The 22,571-nt window shown below is 36.4% G+C and overlaps 1 protein-coding gene across 1 annotated transcript; it reads left to right on the forward strand.

Moving 5' to 3' along the window:
* Nucleotides 1-20,607: 20,607 nt before the first annotated feature.
* Nucleotides 20,608-21,006, forward strand: LOC118844897 (ubiquitin-like protein FUBI). The gene has a single exon (XM_036752914.1). The coding sequence runs from the start codon at nt 20,608-20,610 to the stop codon at nt 21,004-21,006; it is 399 nt and encodes a 132-aa protein (XP_036608809.1).
* The last annotated feature ends 1,565 nt before the right edge of the window (nt 21,007-22,571 follow it).

Below are 22,571 nucleotides of genomic sequence, written 5' to 3' on the forward strand. Positions count from 1 at the left end.
CAAATCCTTTTTGAGCTCTTCCATGGCCTGAGACCAGTTCATGTTTTTCTTGGAGGCTTTTGTTGTTGGCTCTTTGACTTTGTTGTCTTCTTTAGGCTGTATGTTTTGGTCTTCTTTGTCACCAAAGAAAGATTCCAAAGTCTGAGACTGAATGTGGGAGCATTTTCGCTGCCTGGCCATGTTCCCAGCCAACTTACTTGACCCTTTAGTTTTTCAGCTGGATATGATTGCTTGTAGAGTAAAGAGAACTATGTTTCAAGCTTGGGGAGATGCACCAGCTCTGCCACACCAGCACTCCTCATTCCCCAAGAACCCCCAACCCGGACTGGACTTAGATCTTCACCAGGCTCTTCACTCCTGCTCTGATCTACCAGTTAATTCTTCCCACCAAGTGGACCTGGGGCAGGAAGCAACTGCAACTGTAGTTCTGTAGCTGCTCCATCTCTGCTGCCCCCTGGGCAGTGGCTAAACCACAAACTCGTTCCACTCCTGCAGCTTTTCCCACTAACCTTCTCTATTGTCTTTGGTGTTTGTGGGTTGAGAAGTCTGATAACTGCTGCGGCTCACTGAATCAGGGCGCTAGGGCACTCTCCGCCTGGCTCCTGGTCTGGTTGGTCTGCGCCGCCCATGCTGGGCTCTGCTCTGCTCCGCTCCGCTCCCAGCTCTGTGTGGGATAGACCTTACCCAGAGACCATCCAGGCTGTCCCGGGCCAGAGCCCTGCTTCCCTCCACTATTTTGTGGGTTCTTCAGTTCTTCTCTGTTGTCTTTGGTGTTTGTGGGTTGAGAAGTCTGGTAACTGCCACAGCTCACTGATTCAGGGTGCTGGGGCCCACTCCCACTGGCTCCTGGTCTGGTTGGTCCATGCAGCCCACGTTGGGCTCTGCTCTTCTCCATTCTGCTCCCAGCTCCATGTGTGAAAGACCTCACACAGCAACCATCCAGGTTGTCCTGGGCTGGAGCCCTGTTTCCCTCTGCTACTTTGTGGGTTCTGCAGTTCTAGAATTGGTTCAGAGCCATTTTTATAGGTTTTTGGAGGGACTTGGCAGGGAGCTCATGCTAGTCCCTGCTTTCCAGACACCATCTTGGCTCCGCCCCCATAATCTACTGTTTGATAAACACAAATACTCCTGTTTCTGTGATTAAAAACTCACTATTTGACAAAAACTGCTGGAAAAATTGTGAAATAGTATGGCACAAACCGGGTATAGACCAAGATAAAGTCCAAATCAGTACACAATTTAGCTATAAAGCCTGATACTATAAATATATTAAGAGAGCAAGGAATAGTTTATTTGTCAGATTTATGGAGAGTGGAGGAATTTATGACCAAACAAGATATAGAGGACAATATGAAATGCAAAATGGATAATTTTGATTACATTAAATTGAAAAGTTTTTTTGCTCAAACAAAGCCAATGCAATGAAGATTAGGAGGGAAGCAGGAAACTGGGAAAGAAATGTTTACAACTAGTGTCTCTGATAAAGGCCTCATTTCTAAAACATATAGAGAAGTGAGTCAAATTTATAAGAATACAAGTCATATCCCTAGTCCATTGGTCATAATTCTTCTCCACAACTTGACTAGTGTATAAATTAATTCAATGTGAAGTTATACATGGTAGTTATATGAGATTCTATGCCGTCTTGGGGAGGGAGAGGGGAGGGAGGGGAGAAAATCTGGAACTCAAAATTATGTAGAACCGTGTGTGGTAAACTAAAAATAAATAAAAAAATGCAAAAAAAATAATTAAGAATTAGGAACATATGTCAAAATCTTGTGAATTCAATGTCAAATCATGTAAAACAAATCATTAAAGCCAAGAATATTTCATATATTAAAAGATTTTAAGATAAAAAAAAAATATAAGTCATCTCCAGTTGATAAATGGTCAAAAGTTATGAACAGGCAGTTTTCAGAGGAAGGAATTAAAGCTATCTATAGTCACATAAAAAATACTCTAAATCACTATTGATTAGAGAGATTCAAATTAAAATAATTCCGAGGTACCACATCTCACCTATCAGATTGGCTAATGTGAAGAATCAAGAAAATAATAAATATTGGAGTAGATGTGGGAAAGTTGAAACACTAATTCATTGTTTTTGGAGCTGTGAGCTGATCCAATCATTTTGGAGAGCAATTTGGAACTATGCCCAAAGGCCTATAAAAATGTGCATACCCTTCAACCCAACAATACCAGATCATAAAAATGGGAAAAGGACCCACATGCATAAAAATATCTTTAGCAGATCTTTTCATGGTGGCCGAGGAAGAGAAATTGAGGGGATTCCCATCAATTGAGGAATGGCTGAACAAGTTGTTGGATATGAACATTATGGAATACTATTGTGCTATAAGCAATGATGAAGAGGTGGACTTTGGGAAAGCTTAGAATGACTTATATGAACTAAGGCTGAGTGAAATTAGCCAAACCAGGAGAACGTTATGCACAAAACAGTCATTTGTTAGACTTAGCCCTTCTCAGCAATGCAAGCAACTAAAACAATTACAAGTGACTCATGATGGAAAATGCCATCTACATCCATAGAAAGGACTATGGAGTCAAAATGCAGAGCAAAGCATGCTATTTTCTTTTTTATTTTGTTTTTCTTTCTCATAGTTTCCCCATACATTACAATTCTTCTACGCGACATTACTAATGTGAAAATGTGTTTAATGGAATGTAATGATAATTAGGATGGGGCTTCTTTTTTTGCAGTTTTCTCTTTTAGAATGCTGAGGTAACCAAGTACCTTTGATGAGTTTTGCCTTTCAAATGTAAAAACCATTATTTTTATTTGAAGCTTTTCTTTACCACTTTTCAAATAGACTTCTTCCTTAGCAACCTTGTTTATATTGTGCATCTTATTTTTATCTTTACCTTTCATATTGCCATTTTCAGTGGATGCCTTTTTTATGATTTTTTTATGAAGAAACAATTATTCTGTTTTATTCACCATATACATTGCTTTCTTCCTGTGAGTTGTGGCATGAAAATAAACATGTCAGCTAAATTGCTCCTTGTTGACATTTGAGGATGCTGAACGCATGGATATATTTTCTTTTTCTCCCTATTGCTTGTGAGCATAGGGATAACAGAATCAGACAAAGTGGAAGAGATTTTCATGCATCACAAGCTAAAATGTCTATATAGTCTCCCAAAAATGCATATTTTGTGAGAATTCAAAAAGTTTATATTATTTATACTTGCATCATTTCTTTAAATGGTACATTAGAAACATCCTAATTCTTCATGCCAGAAAGTCAGAGTCTAAACTTGGATAATCTTGCTAGACAGCAAATTCATTTTTATTTTAAAGCATAAACAATCTAAAATGTTCCCCTATAAGTATGGTGAGGGGTGGGGGGTGAATTGTAACACAGCCAAAAGGTACCCTCATTGGTGTAATGTATTGTTCTGCAGACTTAAATAGTTTTGCTCCATAATGTAAATGAACATCCCACTCCAGCATTGGCTGACTTGGGCCCCAAGATTAGTCAGCAGCTGTAGGGTTTGGCTTCTCCTCAGAAAGAAAAGTATAGCAATACTTTACCACAGGCAATGATCTGTGGGAAAAGTCTTATTGTGGGCTTAAAAAATATATAAGAACATTCACATAGTCTCAAAACTGAAACAGTGGAAATTTTCCATAATGTTTTCCAGGAACTAAAACCTCTCATAAAACATAGGGGTATATTTTTCATAGACCAAACCATGTAGTGGACAGACTTTGTGAAAACACTGCTTATATGCATGGGAAATTTCCATTTAATAATTTTTGGAGGAGAAATATGTTTTCTTTTTTTAACTAGATTTTTTATTTTTAGTTTACAACACTTAGTTTTACACGTTCTTGAGTTTCAAATTCTCTTTCCTTCCCTCCCCTCCCCTCTGCCTCCCAAGACAGCATGCAGTAAGATATTGGTCTATACCCAGTTTCTGCCCTACCATTTTATAGTTTTCCCAGCAGTTTTTGTGAAATAGTGAATTCTTAGCCCAGAAGCTGGATTCTTTGGGATTATCAAAGAGTAGATTGCTATAGTCGATGACTTCTGCATCTTGTGTACCCTAACCTATTCCACTGATCTACCACTCTGTTTCTTAGCCAGTACCAGGTAGTTTTGAGGACTGCTGCTTTATAGTACAGTTTAATATCTGGTATGGCTAGGCCACTTTCCCTAGCATTTCTTTTCATTAATTTCCTTGATATTGTAGACCTTTTGTTCTTCCAGATGAATTTTGTTATTATTTTATCCAGCTCTGTAAAATAACTTTTTTTGTAGATTGAGTGGTATGGCACCAAATAAGTAAATTAATTTAGGTAAAATTCTCTTTTTTATTATATTAGCTTGGACTAACCACAAGCAACTTATATTATTCCATTTAATTCGATCTGACTTTGTGTGAGAAGTGTTTCGTAATTGTGTTCATATAGGTCCTGGGTTTGTCTTGGCAGGTAGAATTCCAAATATTTTGTAGTGTCTACAGTAACTTTAAATGGAATTTCTCTTTCTATCTCTTGCTGTTGGACTTTGTTAGTAATATATAGGAATGCCAAGCATTTTTGTGGGTTTATTTTATATCCTGTAACTTTGCCAAAGTTGTTCATTATTTCAAGTAGTTTTTTTTTTAGTTGATTCTCTTGGATTCTATAAGTAAATCATCATATCATCTGCAAAAAGTGATAATTTAGTTTCTTCTTTGCCTTTTCTAATTCCTTTAATTTCTTTTTCTTCTCTTAATGGTAAAGCTAACATTTCTAGTACCAAATTGAATAATAGGGGTGATAATGGACATCCTTGTTTCACCCCTGATCTTATTGGGAATGCATCTAGCTAATCTCCATCACATATAAATATATGTATATTATTATGTAATGCTGATTACAAATAACCAATTTGGATTACAAAAATGTATTTTGGATTCCATTTATGTATTCATTTTTATACTGGTAATTTTATTTTCTTTCTGTTTTCATTAAATTAATCAATAGGATATTATATATTTTTTTATATATATTATAAGTTATATATATATTATATATTTTTTTCATAAAATCAGATTTATTTATTAGTTCAATAGTTTTTTATTTCAATTTTCTTAATCTTTCATTTGGTTTTCATTATTTCTTATTTGGTGTTTAATTGAGTATTTTTAATTTGTTCTTTTTCTAGCCTTTGTAGTTTTTTCCAATTCATTAAGCTCCTCTTTCTGTATATTAAGCATGTAAGCATTCAGAGATATAAAACATCCCCTAAGAACCACTTTCACTGCATCCCATAAGTTTTGGTATGTTGTCCCATTATTGTCATTCTCTGGGATGAAGCTATTGATTCTTTCTATGATTTGTTGTTTGGCCCACTCATTTTTTTTAGGATTAGATTATTTAATTTCAATTAATTTGAAGTCGATCTTTCCATGGTCCTTTATTGCATATAATTTTTAGTGCATCATGATGTGAAAAGGACACATTTAATATTTCTGCCTTTCTGCACTGGATTGTGAGGTTTTTATGTCCCACTCTGCCATTTGTTTCTCCTTTATGGAAGAGTCCATCCCATTTGCATTCCCAGTTATGATTACTATCTGTGTCAGTCTCTCCATCCTATTTCCCTGTATTTATTCTTTTATTTCTCCTTTCTCTCATTCCCTCCTCAACAGTGTTTTGCTTTAGACTACTACCTCCTTCAATATCCCCTTCCTTTTATCAGTCCCATCCCTTTTCCTTTACTTCCCTTCAAACCATCAACCTCTCTTTTTCCCTATTTCCTTTCCTACTGTCCATAGGACAAGTTAGATTTCCATACCCGAATATGTTATTCCCTTCTTGAGCCAAATCTGATGAAGGTAAGGTTCAAACAATGCTCATCTCCCTCCCTTCTTTGCCTCTACTGTAATATGTTTTGGTGCCTGTTCACGTGAAGTAATTTACTCTTTTCTGCCTCCTTCTTTCCTCTTCTCTCATCAAAATCACTTTTCACCACTTAAATTAGGTTTTGTATTATCACATCAAAGTCAATTTCTACCCACACTCTCGGTCTATGTATATCTCTCCTAAATGTAGTAATAAAGATATAGTTCTTAAGAGTTATAAGCATCATTTTCCCATGTAGTGATGTAAACAATTTGCCCTTGTAAGACAACACATTTTTTCTTACCTTTTGACCTTTCTGTGCCTCTCTTGAGTCTTGTGTTTGAAGATCAAATTTTCCATTGAGCTCTGGTCTTTTCATCAATAAGGTCTGGAAGTCCCCTACTTCATTGGATATCCATCTTCTTGTCTCAAAGGTTCTGCTCAGCTATGCTGGGTAGTTGATCCTTTGTTCTACTCCAAGTTATTTTGCCTTATGGAATATCATAGTCTAAGCCCTTTGATCTTTTAATGTAGAAGCTGCAAGGTCCTGAGTAATCCTGACTGCTGTTCCATATTTGAATTGCTTCTTTCTGGATGCTTGCAGTACTTTCTCCTTGACATGATAATTCTGGAATTTAGCTACAGTATTCCTTGGTGTTTTCAATTTGTGATCTCTTTTGGGAGGGGATCGGTGGATTCTTTTGATGACCATTTTACCCTTTGGGTCTAAGATCTCAGGGCAGATTTCCTTGATGATTTCTCAAAAGATGCTATCCAGGCTATTTTTTTTAAATCATGTCTTTTAGGTAGACTAATAATTCTTAAATTATCTCTCCTGGATATATTTTCTAGGTCAGTTGTTTTTCCAATGAGGTATTTTACATTTTCTTTAATTTTTTCATTCTTTTGATTTTTGTGGTGGTTCTCCACCCTGGCATCTGTAGGTTTCCCTGTCTGTGCCAAGGCATATGGGGGTCTTGGTGTTAACACTTGCCCACTCTACCACCCTGAAGCTCAGGATCTCCCAGTAGTCCACTGAGGTGGGGCTTGCTAGAACACCTTCCATCTTGTACTGGTACCCTGCAGCCACAGTAAGGGGGACCTTTCCCATTATTTCCCTTAGCCTCTTGAGCTAAAAGACTGCTGCACCTCATCTTTCTGTTGGCTCCACTGTTCTAGGTTTTTTCCTGAGGTGGTATTTTCTTGTTTTTTTCAGGTCAATAAGGGAGGGTGAAACTGACTCACTGTTTACTCCCACCATCTTGGCTCCCAGAAGTCCTATTCACTGATTTTATATGAACGTTCATTAAGGCTATTGATTTATAGTTACCTTTCAGTGCTTTTTTTCTCTCTCTGATTTAGGTATCAAGACAATCTGTTTTTTCATAAAGTAATAAAATAAATAAAATGAAATAAAAAGTAATAAAATTAATTTGTTTTTCATGGAATTAACTGATAAAATTCATTGAGTTGCTCTTTTGACTATATATTATGTAACATTGAAATTAATTATTTTTTAAAATATATTACTGAATTAATATGTAAATAAATTTAGTCTTGGGATTTTTGGTGGAGTTATGCATTATCTAATTTATATTTCAGATATTGGATTAATTTAAATTCTTCATTATTTATTCAGGGAATCATTGTTTTTATTAATTTATTTTAAACTAAATATACAACAAGAAAACAATAAAGGAAACATTATAAACTTGAATATTAAAACTCAAATACAAAAGAAAAGAAAAAGGTATTGTCATGTATACAGTGGAACATGAGGAGATTTAAAATATGCAGCAATAAATTTCCATTTCAAGAAAGCTTATATAATAAATACTACACATTGAGTTCAGAAATGTCCATCTTTGCTTCCTTGTAAGTTTTCTTTTGTTCTGCAGTGTGCCCTTTTTACTTTGTCCCCACCCCATGCTTGCAAAGGCTACAATTAAGTACAGCTACACACACACATACAAATACTCATATATACACATATACATACCTATATAAACATATACATACAAATATACATATATATGTGCATATGGATATTCATACCTACATTTATGTACATACATAAATATACTTAGATATATAATTATATTCATATATAGATATATAATCACATTCATTCATATGCATCTATGTAAAATTGTACTGTACTTATCTGTCATCTTTTTCTCTGAGGGTGGATAACTTCTTCCTTCATAAGTCCAAGTCTTTCCATATTTCTCAAAGTCCACCAACTCATCATTTCCTACACCATGGCAATATTCTAACCTTATACCATCTGGTTATTTTAAATTATCCCAAACAATATTAATTGATATGGCTGATGTGCATTGTAGTTTCTCTATTTTTCTCTTTTGATTAGATCTATTTTAGCTTTAACTTTGACAACATTTTGTTACACCTGCTTTTTTTGCCAAATAAATTCTACTCCTGATCTTTATTATATGTTTGTGTGTACCTCTTATTTCCTTTGTCTCCTGACTCCTCTACTTTATTTCTGCCTGCTACCTTGCCCTCCTATAACTATCCCCCTCCTATGAGCCCACTCTTATCCTCCCATTCCCATTAATCTAATCAACCTTCTATTAACACCTTGCCCCTTATCCTATTCCCTCACCATCCCCTCCAAAAGTCCCTCCCTTATCTTCTCCAGCTTCCCTATCCATTTTGCCTTTTATTTGTTTCTGAATTTGGAAGATTTGTATGCCATTATAAATAAATATGTATTATTCCCTCTTCAACCCAGTCCAGATGAAAGTAGGGTCCAGAACTACCAGCAATCTCATTCATCTAATTCCTTTATGTCAGTGATTCCTCGTGCACCTCATTTGTATAAAATAATTGCTCCTTTTACCTGTTCCTAAATGGTTTTACTTTTTAAAATCATATTATATGCAGGTCTATCCCAAACTTTCTTATGAGCTACCTGATTACTAATAATAATCTTAGATATACATTTTATATTTCCTCATATAAAAGATAAACGGTCTGTCTTTTTTGTAATAGTCTTGTAATTAGCCTTTGATATTTATCTCACATTTCTCTTTAATCTCATGTTCCAAATCATCTATTAAGTTCTGGGATTTTTTTTAAACAAAATCCTGAAAGTCTAACAATTCATTAAGTGTCTTTTTTTCATTCACAATTATATTTAACTTTGCTGGACATGATGTTTTCAGCCATGACACCAGTTCTTTTACTCTTAGATATATAGGGTTAAAAGATCAATGGTGTTTTAGTGTAACTGAGGATGGGTCTTGTGTGATTCAAACTGTGATATTACCATATTTAAATTGTTTTTCTCTTCTTGCTCATAATATTTTATCCTTTAGCTGGGGGTTTCAGAATTTGACTATTATATTCTTGTAGTTTTTCCTTTTAGAATCTCAGATGGTGATCAGTGGATTTTCTTTTTCTGTTTCCTCCTCTTGTTCTAATGCTTCAGGACAATTTTCTGTAATTATTTCTCATATTATTGTATCAAGATTGTTTTTTCTTTTGGTGATAGCTTTCAGGTAGTCTGATTATCCTTATGTTTTCTCTTCTTGTTCCCCAGACATTATCAGATTTTTTTACGAGATGTTTCTTATGAAATGTTTCACATTCTCTTCTATTTTTTCATTCTTCATATTTTATTTTATTATATTTTGGTCTCATAACATTGCTAGTTTGCCTTTGCCCAATTCTTATTTTCAAGGGATCATGTTCTTCCTTAAGATTCTGGCTTTCCTTTTCTAATTGGTTGACTTTTCATAATCTTCTTGTGGTTTTTTTTTGGATTGTTGTTTTTTTTTTTTTAATTCCTCTATCTCTTTCATTTGATTTATAAAGTCTTTTTAAAATTTTTCTATGAATTATTTTTGGACAGCTGACCATTTGACATTACTCTTTGCGGTAGGAGAGGCTATTTTTGCTTCAGTATCCTGCTCTGAAGGTGAACTCTAGTCTTTATTCAAATAGTAACTTTCTACAGTTAATTCTTTCTTCTTGCCTGCTCTTTTATTTTATTTGTTGCAGTTTTTTTTAATTACCTCTAGTTCTGGATACGGGGGATGGTGCCTCTGGTCTCAGATCCTCCTTTACTTTTCTGCTGTGCTCTGGAACTGAAACCAAAAACTCTGCCCTCATGTAAGTGCCTATAGCCAGAAGCATACCTAACCCACTGCTTCTGCACTACATGGTACGTGCTGGTTCCTTCTCACCCAGGGCCACATCTCAACAGCACAGCTGGGTCTGCATTTTCTGATCAGAAGAGGTTCCCTCAATCTTCCCTTGCTCAGATGACTGACATTCCACAACATCCAGGAGGTAAAAGTTCCTGTGCCTGGGGCTAAAGTTATCCCCCCAGCCCTGCTAGCCCCAGGGCTTGCCTCTTGCAGCACGGTGGAATTAGCCAGGAGGTGTTCACTCTTCCCAGGGACTAAACCTTAGTCCTTGGATTTTTCCTTAGATTTTCACTGATTAACAGAAGAGGACCACTGTTTTTCCCCAACTCTTATTTATTTTCATTTTCAATTTCTTTTTCATATAATTAGGCAAAATAGCATCTGATATGCCCTTTATTTCACTTTACTGGTTTTAAATGCTAATTTTTCACTTTTGATGTTGGAAATTTGTTATCCTTTTTTAAAAAATATATTTAATTAGTTAGTTCAATTAGATTTTAACAAGATTTTTTTTGCAGTTCTACTCTTTTCTTCTTCATTTTTTTAGACTTTTGTTAAAATTATTTATTCCTTTTCATTTATTTAATTTGCATGTTAAAATGGATTGATTTAACTTTTCTGGTGATGAAAATGCTTTGTTGTATAATTTGTCACTAAGGATTACTCTGTCTATACCTCTAAAAAAGTGGAACAATGGCCAATTGTCATTTTATTAGACAAAACCATCTATTGTTCCTATGATTTTCTCTTTGACCATTAACTTGACTGCTAATCTTTGGTATTTTTTTTTTTTACTTTCCATTTAAGTTAAAATTCTTCCTTCAAATGTCTTTTTTTATAATGACTCACTGAATTGTGGACAGTAAAGGATTTGCTGAATATCTTTGCTTTTTTACACTTGTATATGGATTTCTATTCCTCTTACACATCAAATTTTATAGAGTATTTACACTTAAGTAATATTTAAATTCCTTTCTTTTTCCATTCATTAATCATCAGAAAACTATCACATATCATTTTCTAATGTAAAATTTAGGTCTTTAACCTGTTTCTAGTTATCTTTTTAACTATAATGTTCTAGGTCTGAAAGGGACATGTTGAGGTCTCTAACTATTATTCTTCTGCTGTCTATTGCTTGTATAATTTGCTAAAATTTTTATTTTTAAGTCCTTATACACTATGCCATTTGTATTTCACTGTCTATGGTACCTTTAAGTGTAATGCAATTTCTCATTTTATCTTTTTTAAAACCACATCCGCATTTAACATTACCTAGTTTAAGATCATGATTGATATACATGCCATTTTTTTTCAGTATTTTGACCAAAATTTTGTTGAAATGTTTTTCTTTCTCTCCATCACCAGAATCTTACCCCAAATTCCTCCCCCATCCTCTGCCAGACAGCCATTTTAGATTCCAAATGATTTTTCTTCAGGGGGTGAAGGGGTAAAAGAAAATCAGCTCAAATTATCAACATGTCAAAGAAAAAAACACACAAAACCCCAAACCTGCCATCTCTGCAAAGTGGTGAGATTAGAGAGTCTTCCCTGATCTCTCCTAGGAGTTGTGTTTTTCTGTATAATTTTGCCACATTATTTGAGGTGGTTCTCAACTTGAAATTTTAGTAGTCTTAGGAGCTGCCTCAGGAAGGGAGAGGATAGGCAGGTGCAGTGAGCCTGCCTTCTCTAGTGTAAAGACTTCCTTTGTGTCCCCCTAGACATGAAAAAAGAAAAGCAGGAGAGAAAGAGGGATTAAAACCTGAGTAAAACCCCATCAACCCCTTGCAGCTGGTCACTGGTAGACTCTTGAGTCTGAGTGTACATTGGCCTCCTGGGGTTTCCTGGTGGCATTGGAAAGTGGCACCTAGTGACCCTCAGCTCAATCTACAAAGGCAAAGCTTTAGAGGGAAAAAGCAGCCTAAAAGATGCTCTGGCTCTGGCTCCTCCCCTCCATCCAGATCTGACTCCCTGTTGCTCCTCATCTGGTTACCAGGTGGGAACCTGGGATACATCAGCTCATCTTCAAAATCTTCCAATTGTCCTGGGACAGGTGAGGGGGACCAAGGAGCCACAAGTAATTCTTCATCAGAAATCTCTTCACTTTCATTGCTGTCTACATCACTTGAAGCAGACGTGGTGCCACTGTCATCCAAAGTGGAGCCTGAAGGTGGGACTTCCTGATCTTTCCATTGACTTCTTGCTTCCCTCTTTTTGTGCTCTTCTTCCTCTTCCTCTTTGTCTTCTACAGCTTTTTCACTTCTGTCTATAGCTTTTGTGTAGCTGTGTTCTGACTTGATTTGCATGCTGTGAAGATGGGAACCAGGGTGCATTCCATGTTCTTGCACTTTGACATGGCCATTGCTGTAGACATCACTTGCATGATCATCGTGGCTATGTTTGTCACTGGGATCACTGCTGCTATCATGCTTTTCATTGCTGTCATCAGAATTGTCACCATTACTCACATCACTGTTGTGAGCCTGGTAGGCTGGTAGGAGGTCAGGACTCATAAGGGCATCTTCTAAGTCTTCCAACTTTCTAGGGATAAACTCAGGTGGAAAAGAAAGCAGAGTGAATTCTTCATCAGCACTCTGTTCACTTCCACTGCTCTCTGGGTCATTTGAAAGTGACATGATGTCACCTCTGGCTAACATGGAACCTGAGGTTGAGGCTTTGTTATCTCCAGGCTGGTTTCTTGATTCCTTCTCTTTCTGTAATTCTCCTTCCTTCTCTCGCACTTCAACAACTTTTTCACTTCCTTCTTCAGTTTGTCTTTTAGAGTTCTGAAACATCTTTGTTTGGTGGAGAAAGTGGAGATAAACACTGTATGTTGCCTTTTCCTAAATGTTGAACTTTGATGTACTTGTTGGAGACTTCTCAGGGGGCTAGAGAGCTCCAGTTGCAATCTCTGCTCTGAGCAGGAATCCCTACATGCCATTTTGAGTTAATGTGAGATACTATAAAATCTGTGCCATACCTCATTTTCCTTACATGAACTTTCAGGTTTCAAGTGTTTTTATTGTAAACCACATTTTATTGGATGCTGCTCTCTAATCCATTATATTTCCTTCCACTTTATATATATTTTTTATTGGTTTTAAGTTATAAGTTCTTACATCCTTCTGTTATATCTTTTATTTTCTTAACTCTTTACTCCTGGGCTTCCTCATTAACAATTTTCCCCATCAAAAAGTGGTCAATGAGAGGAAAAGCAGTAAATAAGTCATCGACAATTGAAGTTAGTTTGTACTGTACTGATCTTCCTCTCCTCCCCTCGCTCAGAATCTTTTCACGAGTTCTTTTACTTTCTTTCCTTTTAATCTGAACTTTATAATTCACTTTCTGAAACTGAAGTTATTCTGTCTGGGTGAGGGTGAATATGCAGTTCCTATATCAATTATGTTCCTGGGTTTTTTTCTAATTTGTTCCCATAACATAACAAACTACATTTTAAATGGCTTCTAAAATATTCCAAGGTTGGATAAATGATCTAACGATAGACCAGAATTGGAACCCTAGCTCTGAACTAGGAAGAAATCTTCAAAGTTAATTTCTTTCTAAGAGGCTAACTTTCTATGGGAAAATCAAAACAGTTTTTATGCCACCATTGTTTCTTTTTGCCCAAAATACTTTTCTATCATCCATGATGCTAACCGCTGCCACAAGGTTGAAAATCTTGTGAATCTAAATGATATAGTTGTTAGTCATGAGCCTTGAGGTAGGCAGAGCTGAGTTCAAATTTGGCCTCAGATAATAGTTGTAAGGCCCTGGACAAGTCATTTGATCTGTATCTGCCTCAGCAAAGAGTAGTACCCACTTTTCACCTTTCATCTTTCTCAAATGGTACTTTTTTCCTAGGGTTGAGGATCAAATGGTACAACAGTTGTAATGTACTTTGCATAGGGTCTGGTGTATGGTAGGTTCTTAATAAATTTTGTTATATTTTTCCTTTCTTTCTGTACTTCTAATTACCATCCCAGCTCTGTATAATTCAAAATGTCATACTCCAGTAAAGGTACTGCCTTCATCTTCTCTTTTGCTAACAAACAGGGATATTTGCATTTTCCAAGACACTTTTACATTATTCACAATATTTTCCCCATGAGTCCTATTAATCCTGTTAAGGAATTACTCTGTCACTAACCAAATCATTTTCTATTTATCTTGACATAAAAAGAAAACTATTTTATCTACTGAACTTCATTTTTTCAAAGGTCTGTTGTGACTGTTTCTATCCATCAGGAATTCAATCTTTTAATCTTTAATTCTGAGACTCTCCACTAATTAAATAACTTCTCCAAACTATTTTTATGTTGCAACATTTTACAGCATAAGCATTGTAGATAAAGATAAGGAAACTTGTTACATGGTCAATCCAATCATATTCACCCTCTCCCACTTTCAAGACTTCATGCTTAAGAAGTCTTCTCAGACTAACCTCACCTAACTCTTGAGAATCATAAGATTTAATGCTAGAAGGAAATCTAAGAGTTCATCTATCCTGTTCATTTCATTTTGTTTTATATGCATCTTAATTTGCTATTTATGTATAATGTAATTTTCTTTTTAAAATTTTATTTCCAAATTTACTCCATCCCTTTTCTTCTGTTTCTTTTTCTGTCTTTACCCTATCCCTCCTCAAAAGTCTGTTTGCATCTAACCATTGCCTCCTTTATTCCATCCTCCTTTTTATCATGCCCCTTTTTCTCTTATCTGCATCCCCTCCTGTTTTCTTATTTGATAAGATGTATTTCTATTTAAAACAGCATGTGTGCATCTATCTATATCTATATCTACATCTATATCTATCTATCTATCTATCTATCTATCTATCTATCTATCTATCTATGTCTATATTCTTCCCTCATTGAACCAATTCTAATGAGTGAGATTTAAAGATTGTCTACTCCCCCCATTTTCCTCTCCATTGGTAAAAAACAAAAACAAAAAAAAAACCAACCCTCTTTCTTTGTGTGCCTCTTTTACTTGAGAAAATTTTAGCCATTCCACTTCTCCCATCCCCTTTCACCCAGTACATCCCTCTTTCTCACCTCTTCATTTTTTTCCTGCTTTTTTCTGGGTTTTTTTGTCTATTTTTGAGATCATTCCAACAAAATCAACTCATACTGCCCTAACAATGATCAAGCTCTTAGGAATTATATGTATCATTTTCCATATAGGAATATAAACAGTATAATTTCATTGAGTCCTTTATAATTACTTTTTCATGTTTACCTTTTTATGTTTCTCTTGAGTCTTCTGTTTGAAATGTCAAAGTTTCTATTCAGCTCTGGTCTTTTCATCAAAAATGTTTGAAAATCCTCTATTTCTTTAAATATCCAGTTTTCCTTGAAGGGTTATACTCCGTTTAGATGGTTTAATGATTCTTGTTTGTAACCCAGCCCCTTTGCCTTCTGGAATGCCATATTTGATGCTTTAACATTGTTGCTGCTAAACCTTCTGTGATCCTGAATGTGGCACCATGATATTTAAATCGCTTCTTTCTGTAAACTCGAAATATTTTCTCTTTGACCTGGGAGCTGTGGAATTTGACTATAATATGTCTGGGAATTTTCATCTTGGGATTCTCTTCAGAAGGTGATTTTAGATTCTTTCAACTTCTATTTTACCCTCTTGATCAAAAATATTGGGGCAGTTTTCATTGGTAATTTCTTGAAATGTGATGTTTGGGCTTTTTTCTGATCATGACTTCCAGGTAGCTCAATAATGCCTAAATTATCTTTCTTCAATCTATTTTTAAGTTCAGTTGTTTTTCTGATGAGATATTTATCATTTTCTTCTATTTTTAAGGGCAGGTAGGTGGCATAGTGGATAGAATGCTAGTCCTGGAGTCAAGAAGACACATCTTCCTGAATTCGTATCTGGCCTCAGACACTTACTAGGTGTGTGACCTTGAGCAGGTCACTTAACCATGTTTGCCTCAATTTGCTCATCTGTGTAATGGCAAGCAGAGTGGAACTTTGGGCTATTTTTTTTCTTTTGGAGTGTTTCTTAGGGCTAAGCCAACCAAGTGCCTTTGATTGACCCTTGCTTTGTAGGAAGGCCCACACCCTTTTGCTAATTAAGTCACCAGAGGTGTGAAGCCTTCAAGTGGTATGAAAACCTTGAGAGGTGTGAGCCCCAGGAGAAGTGTGAGCCCTTTGGGTCCTGAAAAAGGGTATATATACTCAGAGGTTAGCATTTTGCTTTGTGGTTCACTCGTTGGAAGAGTGCTGGTGTGAAGACTCTGGGTCTTCACTAAGGAGACCCTGGACTTTGAAAAAACTCAGATGTTGGTGCTTTTCTCTCTGGTAACTATGTTTGCATTGCTATGGTCAGACAGATAGAAGCCTGTCTGTTCATTTGTGTTATTTTGCTTTGTTTAAAATTTCTGCTTGTAATTTCTGTTTGTATTTGCTCTGGAGTTCAGGGTGCTGGTTTTCCCCCTGAACTAAGTGAATGATATATGTATGTTTGATTAAAGTGAGATTGTAAACCACTTAAAGTTACTTTCCTCAGAGAAGGAGATCAAAGAGCCTGTTCTAGAAGCCATCCTGTGTGCTGGTTTTATTGGTCTTATACCCCCACAGCAGCTGCTAGCAACATTGGTGTTACAATCTGTAAAATGAACTGGAGAAGGAAATGACAATTCTCTCCAGTATCTTTGCCAGGAAATCCCCAAATGGGTTATGAAGAGTCAGGCATGACTGAAAACTACTAAAGAACAAAAGAGCTTCTATTTTACCATCTAGATCCAAGATATAAGGGCAGTTTTCCTTGATAATTTTTTAAAAATATTATGTCTTTCTTTGATCACAGCTTTCAGGTAGTCCAGTAATTCTTAAATTATCTCCCCTTGATTTTTTTCCAGGTCAATTGTTTTTCCAAAGAGTTCACATTTTCTTTCACTTTCTCATTCTTCTGACTTTGTTTTATTGTACCTTGTTGTCTCAAGGAGCCATTAGCTTCCACGTGTCCAATTGTAATTCTTTTTTATTATTTATTTAATATTTTTTTTCAGCATTGATTTTCACAAGAGTTTGAATTATAAATTTTCTCCCCATTTCTACCCTCCCCCCCACTCCAAGATGGCATATATTCTGATTGCCCATTCCCCAGTCAGCCCTCCCTTCTGTCACCCCACTCCCACTCAATCCCTTTTCCCTTACTTTCTTGTAGGGCAAGATAGATTTCTATGCCCCATTGCCTATATATCTTGTTTCCTAGTTGCATGCAAAAACTTATTTTTTGAACATCTGCTTTTAAAACTTTCATTCCCAAATTCTCTCCCCTCTTCCCTCCCCACCCACCCTGACCAAGAAGGAAAGTAATTCAACATAGGCCACATGTGTGTCATTATGCAAAACCCTTCCACAATACTCATGTTCTGAAAGACTAACTATATTTTACTCCTTCCTATCCTATCCCCCTTTATCCAATTTTCTCCTTTGACCCTGTCCCTTTGCAAAAGTGTTTGCTTTTGATTAGCTCCTCCCCCATCTGCCCTCCCTTCTATTGTCCCCCCTTTTTTGTCTCCTTCCTCCTTCTTTCCTGTGGGGTAAGATACCCAATTGAGTCTGTATATTATTCCCTCCTCAGGTTAAATCCGATGAGAACAAGATTCACTCATTCCCCCTCACCTGACTTCTCTTCTCTTCCTACAGAACTGTTTTGTCTTGCTACTTTTATGTGAGATAATTTACCCCATTTTATCTCTCCCTTTCTCCCTCTCTCAATATGTTCCTTTCTCATCCTTTAATTTAATTTAATTTTTTTTAGATATCATCCCTTCATATTCAACTCATTCTATGCCCTCTGTCTATATATATGTGTGTGTGTGTGTGTGTGTGTGTGTGTGTGTGTGTGTGTGTGTATTCCCTTCAGCTCCCTTAATACTGAGGTCTCATGAATTATACACATCATCTTTCCATGTAGGAATGTAAACAAAACAGTTCAGCTTTAGTAAGTCCCTTATGATTTCTCTTTCTTGTTTACCTTTACATGCTTCTCTTGATTCTTGTGTTTGAAAGTCAAATTTCCTATTCAGCTCTGGTCTTTTCACTGAGAAGGCTTGAAAGTCCTCTCTTTCCTTGAAAATCCATATTTTGCCTTGAAGCATGATACTCAGTTTTGCTGGGTAGGTGATTCTTGGTTTTAATCCTAGCTCCATTGACCTCTGAAATATCAAATTCCAAGTCCTTTGATCCCCTAATGTGGAAACTGCTAGATCTTGTATTTTCCTGATTGTGTTTCCCAATACTCAAATTGCTTCTTTCTGGCTGCTTGCAGTATTTTCTCATTGATCTGGGAGCTCTGGAATTTGGCAACAATATTCCTAGGAGTTTGCTTTTTGGTATCTTTTTCAGGAGGTATCAATTTTAATTTTTAAGTAATTATTTTCTTCTGTGAAATTTTGTGCCCCTTTGCCCATTTGGCCAATTCTGTTTTTAAAGAAGTTCTTGGGGCAGTTAGGTGGCAGGGTGAGTAGAGTATCAGCCCTGGAGTCAGAAGGACTTGAGTTCAAATCTAGCTTCAGACACTTGACACACTTACCAGTTGTGTGACCTTGGGCAAGTCTCTTAACTCCAATTGCCCAGCCTTCTCCCCTCAAAAAAAAAGTTCTCTTCTTCAGTGAATTTTCTTACCTCCTTCCACATTTTGCCTATTCTGCTTTCTAAGATGTTTTTCTTTTTGGTGGATTTTGTGCCTTTTTTGCCATTAGGCCAATTTGTTTTTCAGATGTTATATTCTTCAGTATTTTATGCCCTTTTATCAAGCTATTATTTATCTTTTCATATCTTACTTGCATCACTCTCACTTCTTTCCCTTTTTTTTTCTCTACCATTCTTATTTCTTCCTTTAACTCTTCCAGGAATTATTAGTAGGTTTTTTTTTTCAAATTAGGTGTTTTAAGGCTTTTTTTCTAGATGTTTTCCTATTGTGGTCTTCTTTTGAGTTTATTTCTTGCTCTTCCCTACCACTCTGGTCATTTGTTATGGTCAAATTCTTCTTTCGGATATTTGCTCATTTCTTGACTTTGAACTTCATGTTAAAGTTGTGTTCTGCTCACCTGGGGTTGAAGATGCACTATGTCAAACTTCAGGCTTCATTGTACTGCTGTTTTCATAGCTTGTTCTGGGGGTCTACAAGTTTTGGTGTTTCCAAGATGGTGTGATCCTAAGAGAGACATTATCATTCTTCTGTTGGTCTGCATTCTGGGTCTTGTCTTTACTAAAAAGAAACCCTTGGTCTCCTAAAGCCACAAGTGCTAGTGTTCCTTTTAACTTTGGAACTCTGACCCAGGGCCCGGTTCCTTAGTAACTGAACACAAGCTGTCCTCTCTGCTCTCGAACTCCTACCCAGAACTGCATATAGGGGATAGAGTTGCCAATCAGTAGCAGCTGTGTTCAGTACCAGCTAAGGGTGCCCTCTAATCCCTTTTTGGCCAATCATCTGACTCCCTACTCTTTCTGAACTGAGAGCTCCTGAAGCTGCTGCTGCCACTGTGGCCTCCAGATAGGCCTCCACCCCATGGCACAAATTTTTCCTGCCAAGCCCTTAAATTTTCTTAGGCCAGAAAAATGTCTCATCCTAACACTTTGTTGGCTATGGCACTTCAAAATTTGATTTGAGGCATTATTTTAAAATTGTTTGGATGGAAAGGTTGAGAGAATTCAGTTGGGTGGCTGCCCCAAATCCAACATGTTGGACACCTATATTAACCCATTCATTTTCAGGATGAGGAAAATATCGAGATAGGAGAAATGACTTGTCTAATATCACACAGATAATAATTAGAAGAGTCTAGATATGAAATGAGATTTTTTTTACTCCAAACACAATTCTCTTTTAAGTAATTTTTAATGTCCTATTTTGATTGTAATGGCCCTATGGCACTCATAGAGCATGCAAATTTGTTTTTTTCTAGAATTTGAAGTGTGTCTTTATATTATAGAAAAATGCAATTTCATTATCAAAAATTTAGAACATTCTCCATTATTTATCATTAAATGTCACCCATGTCTTTAATGCAGTAGGTAGATATATATTCTACTTATCTTCCAGGGACTGCATTTTCTTTGTATAGTTATTGATTAGGGAAAACCCAAAATTATAGTTTTGATAGGAAAAAAATGATGCTACCTTGAAGATAAAAGAGATCATTTATTCTTGTCATATTTACCACACTTTTTCACATATTTCTCAACACAAATTGATTTTCTGTGAACAAAGACGTTAGGAGAAGTAAGAGAGGGCAAACCCCTTTATGTTTTTATCCCAGATTCCCCATTCAAATTTATTATGCAAGTGAAATTGGATTGAATATGACACTTAAGATATTTCTTGAAGGTAGAAAAAAATCATGGGAGTATAGCATGAAGGATACTGGTTACATAGATATTAATACACAAGTATATATAGATGATAGTCTTTACCATTAACCAACAGAACCACTTTCTCCTTCATTCAGTGCCTCCCTAAATCATTGGACTACAGTTTTATTTATTTATTTATTTATTTTGGTCTCCATCTTCGTCACAGCGGAAGCAGGACTAGCATGTTCCAGTCGCCACTATGCAGCTGTTTCTCCGCGCGCAGGCTCTGCACACCCTCAAGGTGACTGGGCAGGAGACCGTCGCCCAGATCAAGGTCCATGTGGCATCTCTGGGAGGCATCGCCCCCGAGGATCAGGTTCTGCTTCTAGGGGGCTCCCCTCTGGAGGATGAAGCCGTCTTGGGGCAGTGCGGGGTGGAGCTCCTTTCCACTCTGGAAGTGGCTGGCCGCATGCTGGGAGGTAAAGTCCATTGCTCTCTGGCCCGAGCTGGAAAAGTGAGGGGTCAGACTCCCAAGGTGGCCAAACAGGAGAAGAAGAAGAAGACTGGGAGTGCTAAGAGAAGGATGCAGTACAACAGACACTTTGTCAATGTAGTGCCTGCATTTGGCAAAAAGAAGGACCACAATACCAACTCCTAATCCCCTGGTACTTTCTGTCTCCAATAAAGCCAATACGACTCTTTAAAAAAAATCATTGTACTACTCCTCCCCGCCACTACTACATTTACACACCCTACAATTCTAAATGTCATGAAGCTATTACCATGATTTACACAAGGCTAAGAATGGATCTCTGATTTGAATAAAATTATCTTTGGCACTGGTCAAGACAAATGATTACAGATAAGCTGTCTTTGTTAAGTGGATGCATCTCTAAATTTATCAGCCTTACATAATATGAGACATAAAGAGTACACACATATATCTGCCTGTTTCTACTTGACCCTGATTCATCACTGAGAAGCTGCAATGGGAAATGTCAGAGACCCTTAATTGACTGCTTTACTGGAGGAACTGATGGCTCAGGGGAAGTGCAAATGAACTTACTAGTCCCTCCCTTTCCTGCTTCCTTTCTGATTGTGAATATTGTAACAAGTATTGCATCTTTCTCAAAATTTTCCATGACAGGGAATAGATGTATGGGATGGGTTCCACTCTAACTCTGTCGCTGGCATCACATAGAGTGTGGACTCAATTAAGTGACCATATACCTAGTCCCATGTTAACCTTTTCTGATTTCTTTTCCTTTACTTGTTCCTGAGCAGGTGACCTTTTTTCATTTGAAAATTCCTAAGGTCTTTGAATATAGGAGAAGCTGAAAATGTAATTGGCTGAACATAAAGTTCAGAGGAAATTAGAATTTGGAGTGGAGTGACAGTACAATGTAGAGGTGAAATGTAAAATGCATAAATAACAGTCCTACATTTTTATTATGCTAAAAAGTATCAATATTAGCCTCCCAATTGAATATAATAATAATTATAATTTGTTTCTGAATCTTGTTAATTTTTTAATGGACAATGTTTCTTCCATGTATAGCACTTTTCCTTCTCTTCTTTCTTTCTTTCTTCTCTCTCTCCCTTCTTTCTTTCTCCTTTTCTTCCTTCCTTCCCTCCTTCTTTGTTTTGTTCATTCCTTCTTTCCTTCCTTCCTTCCTCTTCCTTCCTTCCTTCCTTCCTTCCTCTCTCTCTCTCTCTCTCTCTCTCTCTCTCTCTCTCTCTCTCTCTCTTTTGTTCTTTCTTTCTTTCTTTCCTTTTTCTAGGCTGGGTAGCAGCTAATCATATGTCTGCTCCCAATACTGACTAGCATAAGAGGTTTAACCTGCTCCATTTAGGTCCTAGAGCAGTAAGTCTAACAGGTAAAAATAAGCACAGTACTAAATCCACTACATATCATTTTTGTGTCATTTTAAGACATAAATTCTTGAATCAATTACAGTTAGATAATTATATGATTTCTGTTGGTCTTATTATTGATATGGTCAATTATGCTGATACTTTTCCTAATATTGAAGTAGCTCTGCATTGCTGATATAAATCCATCCTGGTCATAGTTTATTATCCTCCTGATAAATTCATATAATTTCTTTGCTAATATTTAATTTAAAAATTTACATCAATATTCATTAAGGAAATTGGTCTATATTTTTGTTTCCCTGTTTTGGCTCTTCCTGGTTTAGGTATCACGCCATATTTGTGCCATAA

Source organism: Trichosurus vulpecula, chromosome 1, assembly GCF_011100635.1.
Source record: "Trichosurus vulpecula isolate mTriVul1 chromosome 1, mTriVul1.pri, whole genome shotgun sequence".
NCBI lineage: Eukaryota > Metazoa > Chordata > Mammalia > Diprotodontia > Phalangeridae > Trichosurus > Trichosurus vulpecula.

Excerpts from the sequence above, each read along its gene's own strand:
- LOC118844897 (XM_036752914.1), top strand. The coding sequence starts at position 20,608 with ATGCAGCTGTTTCTCCGCGCGCAGGCTCTGCACACCCTCAAGGTGACT.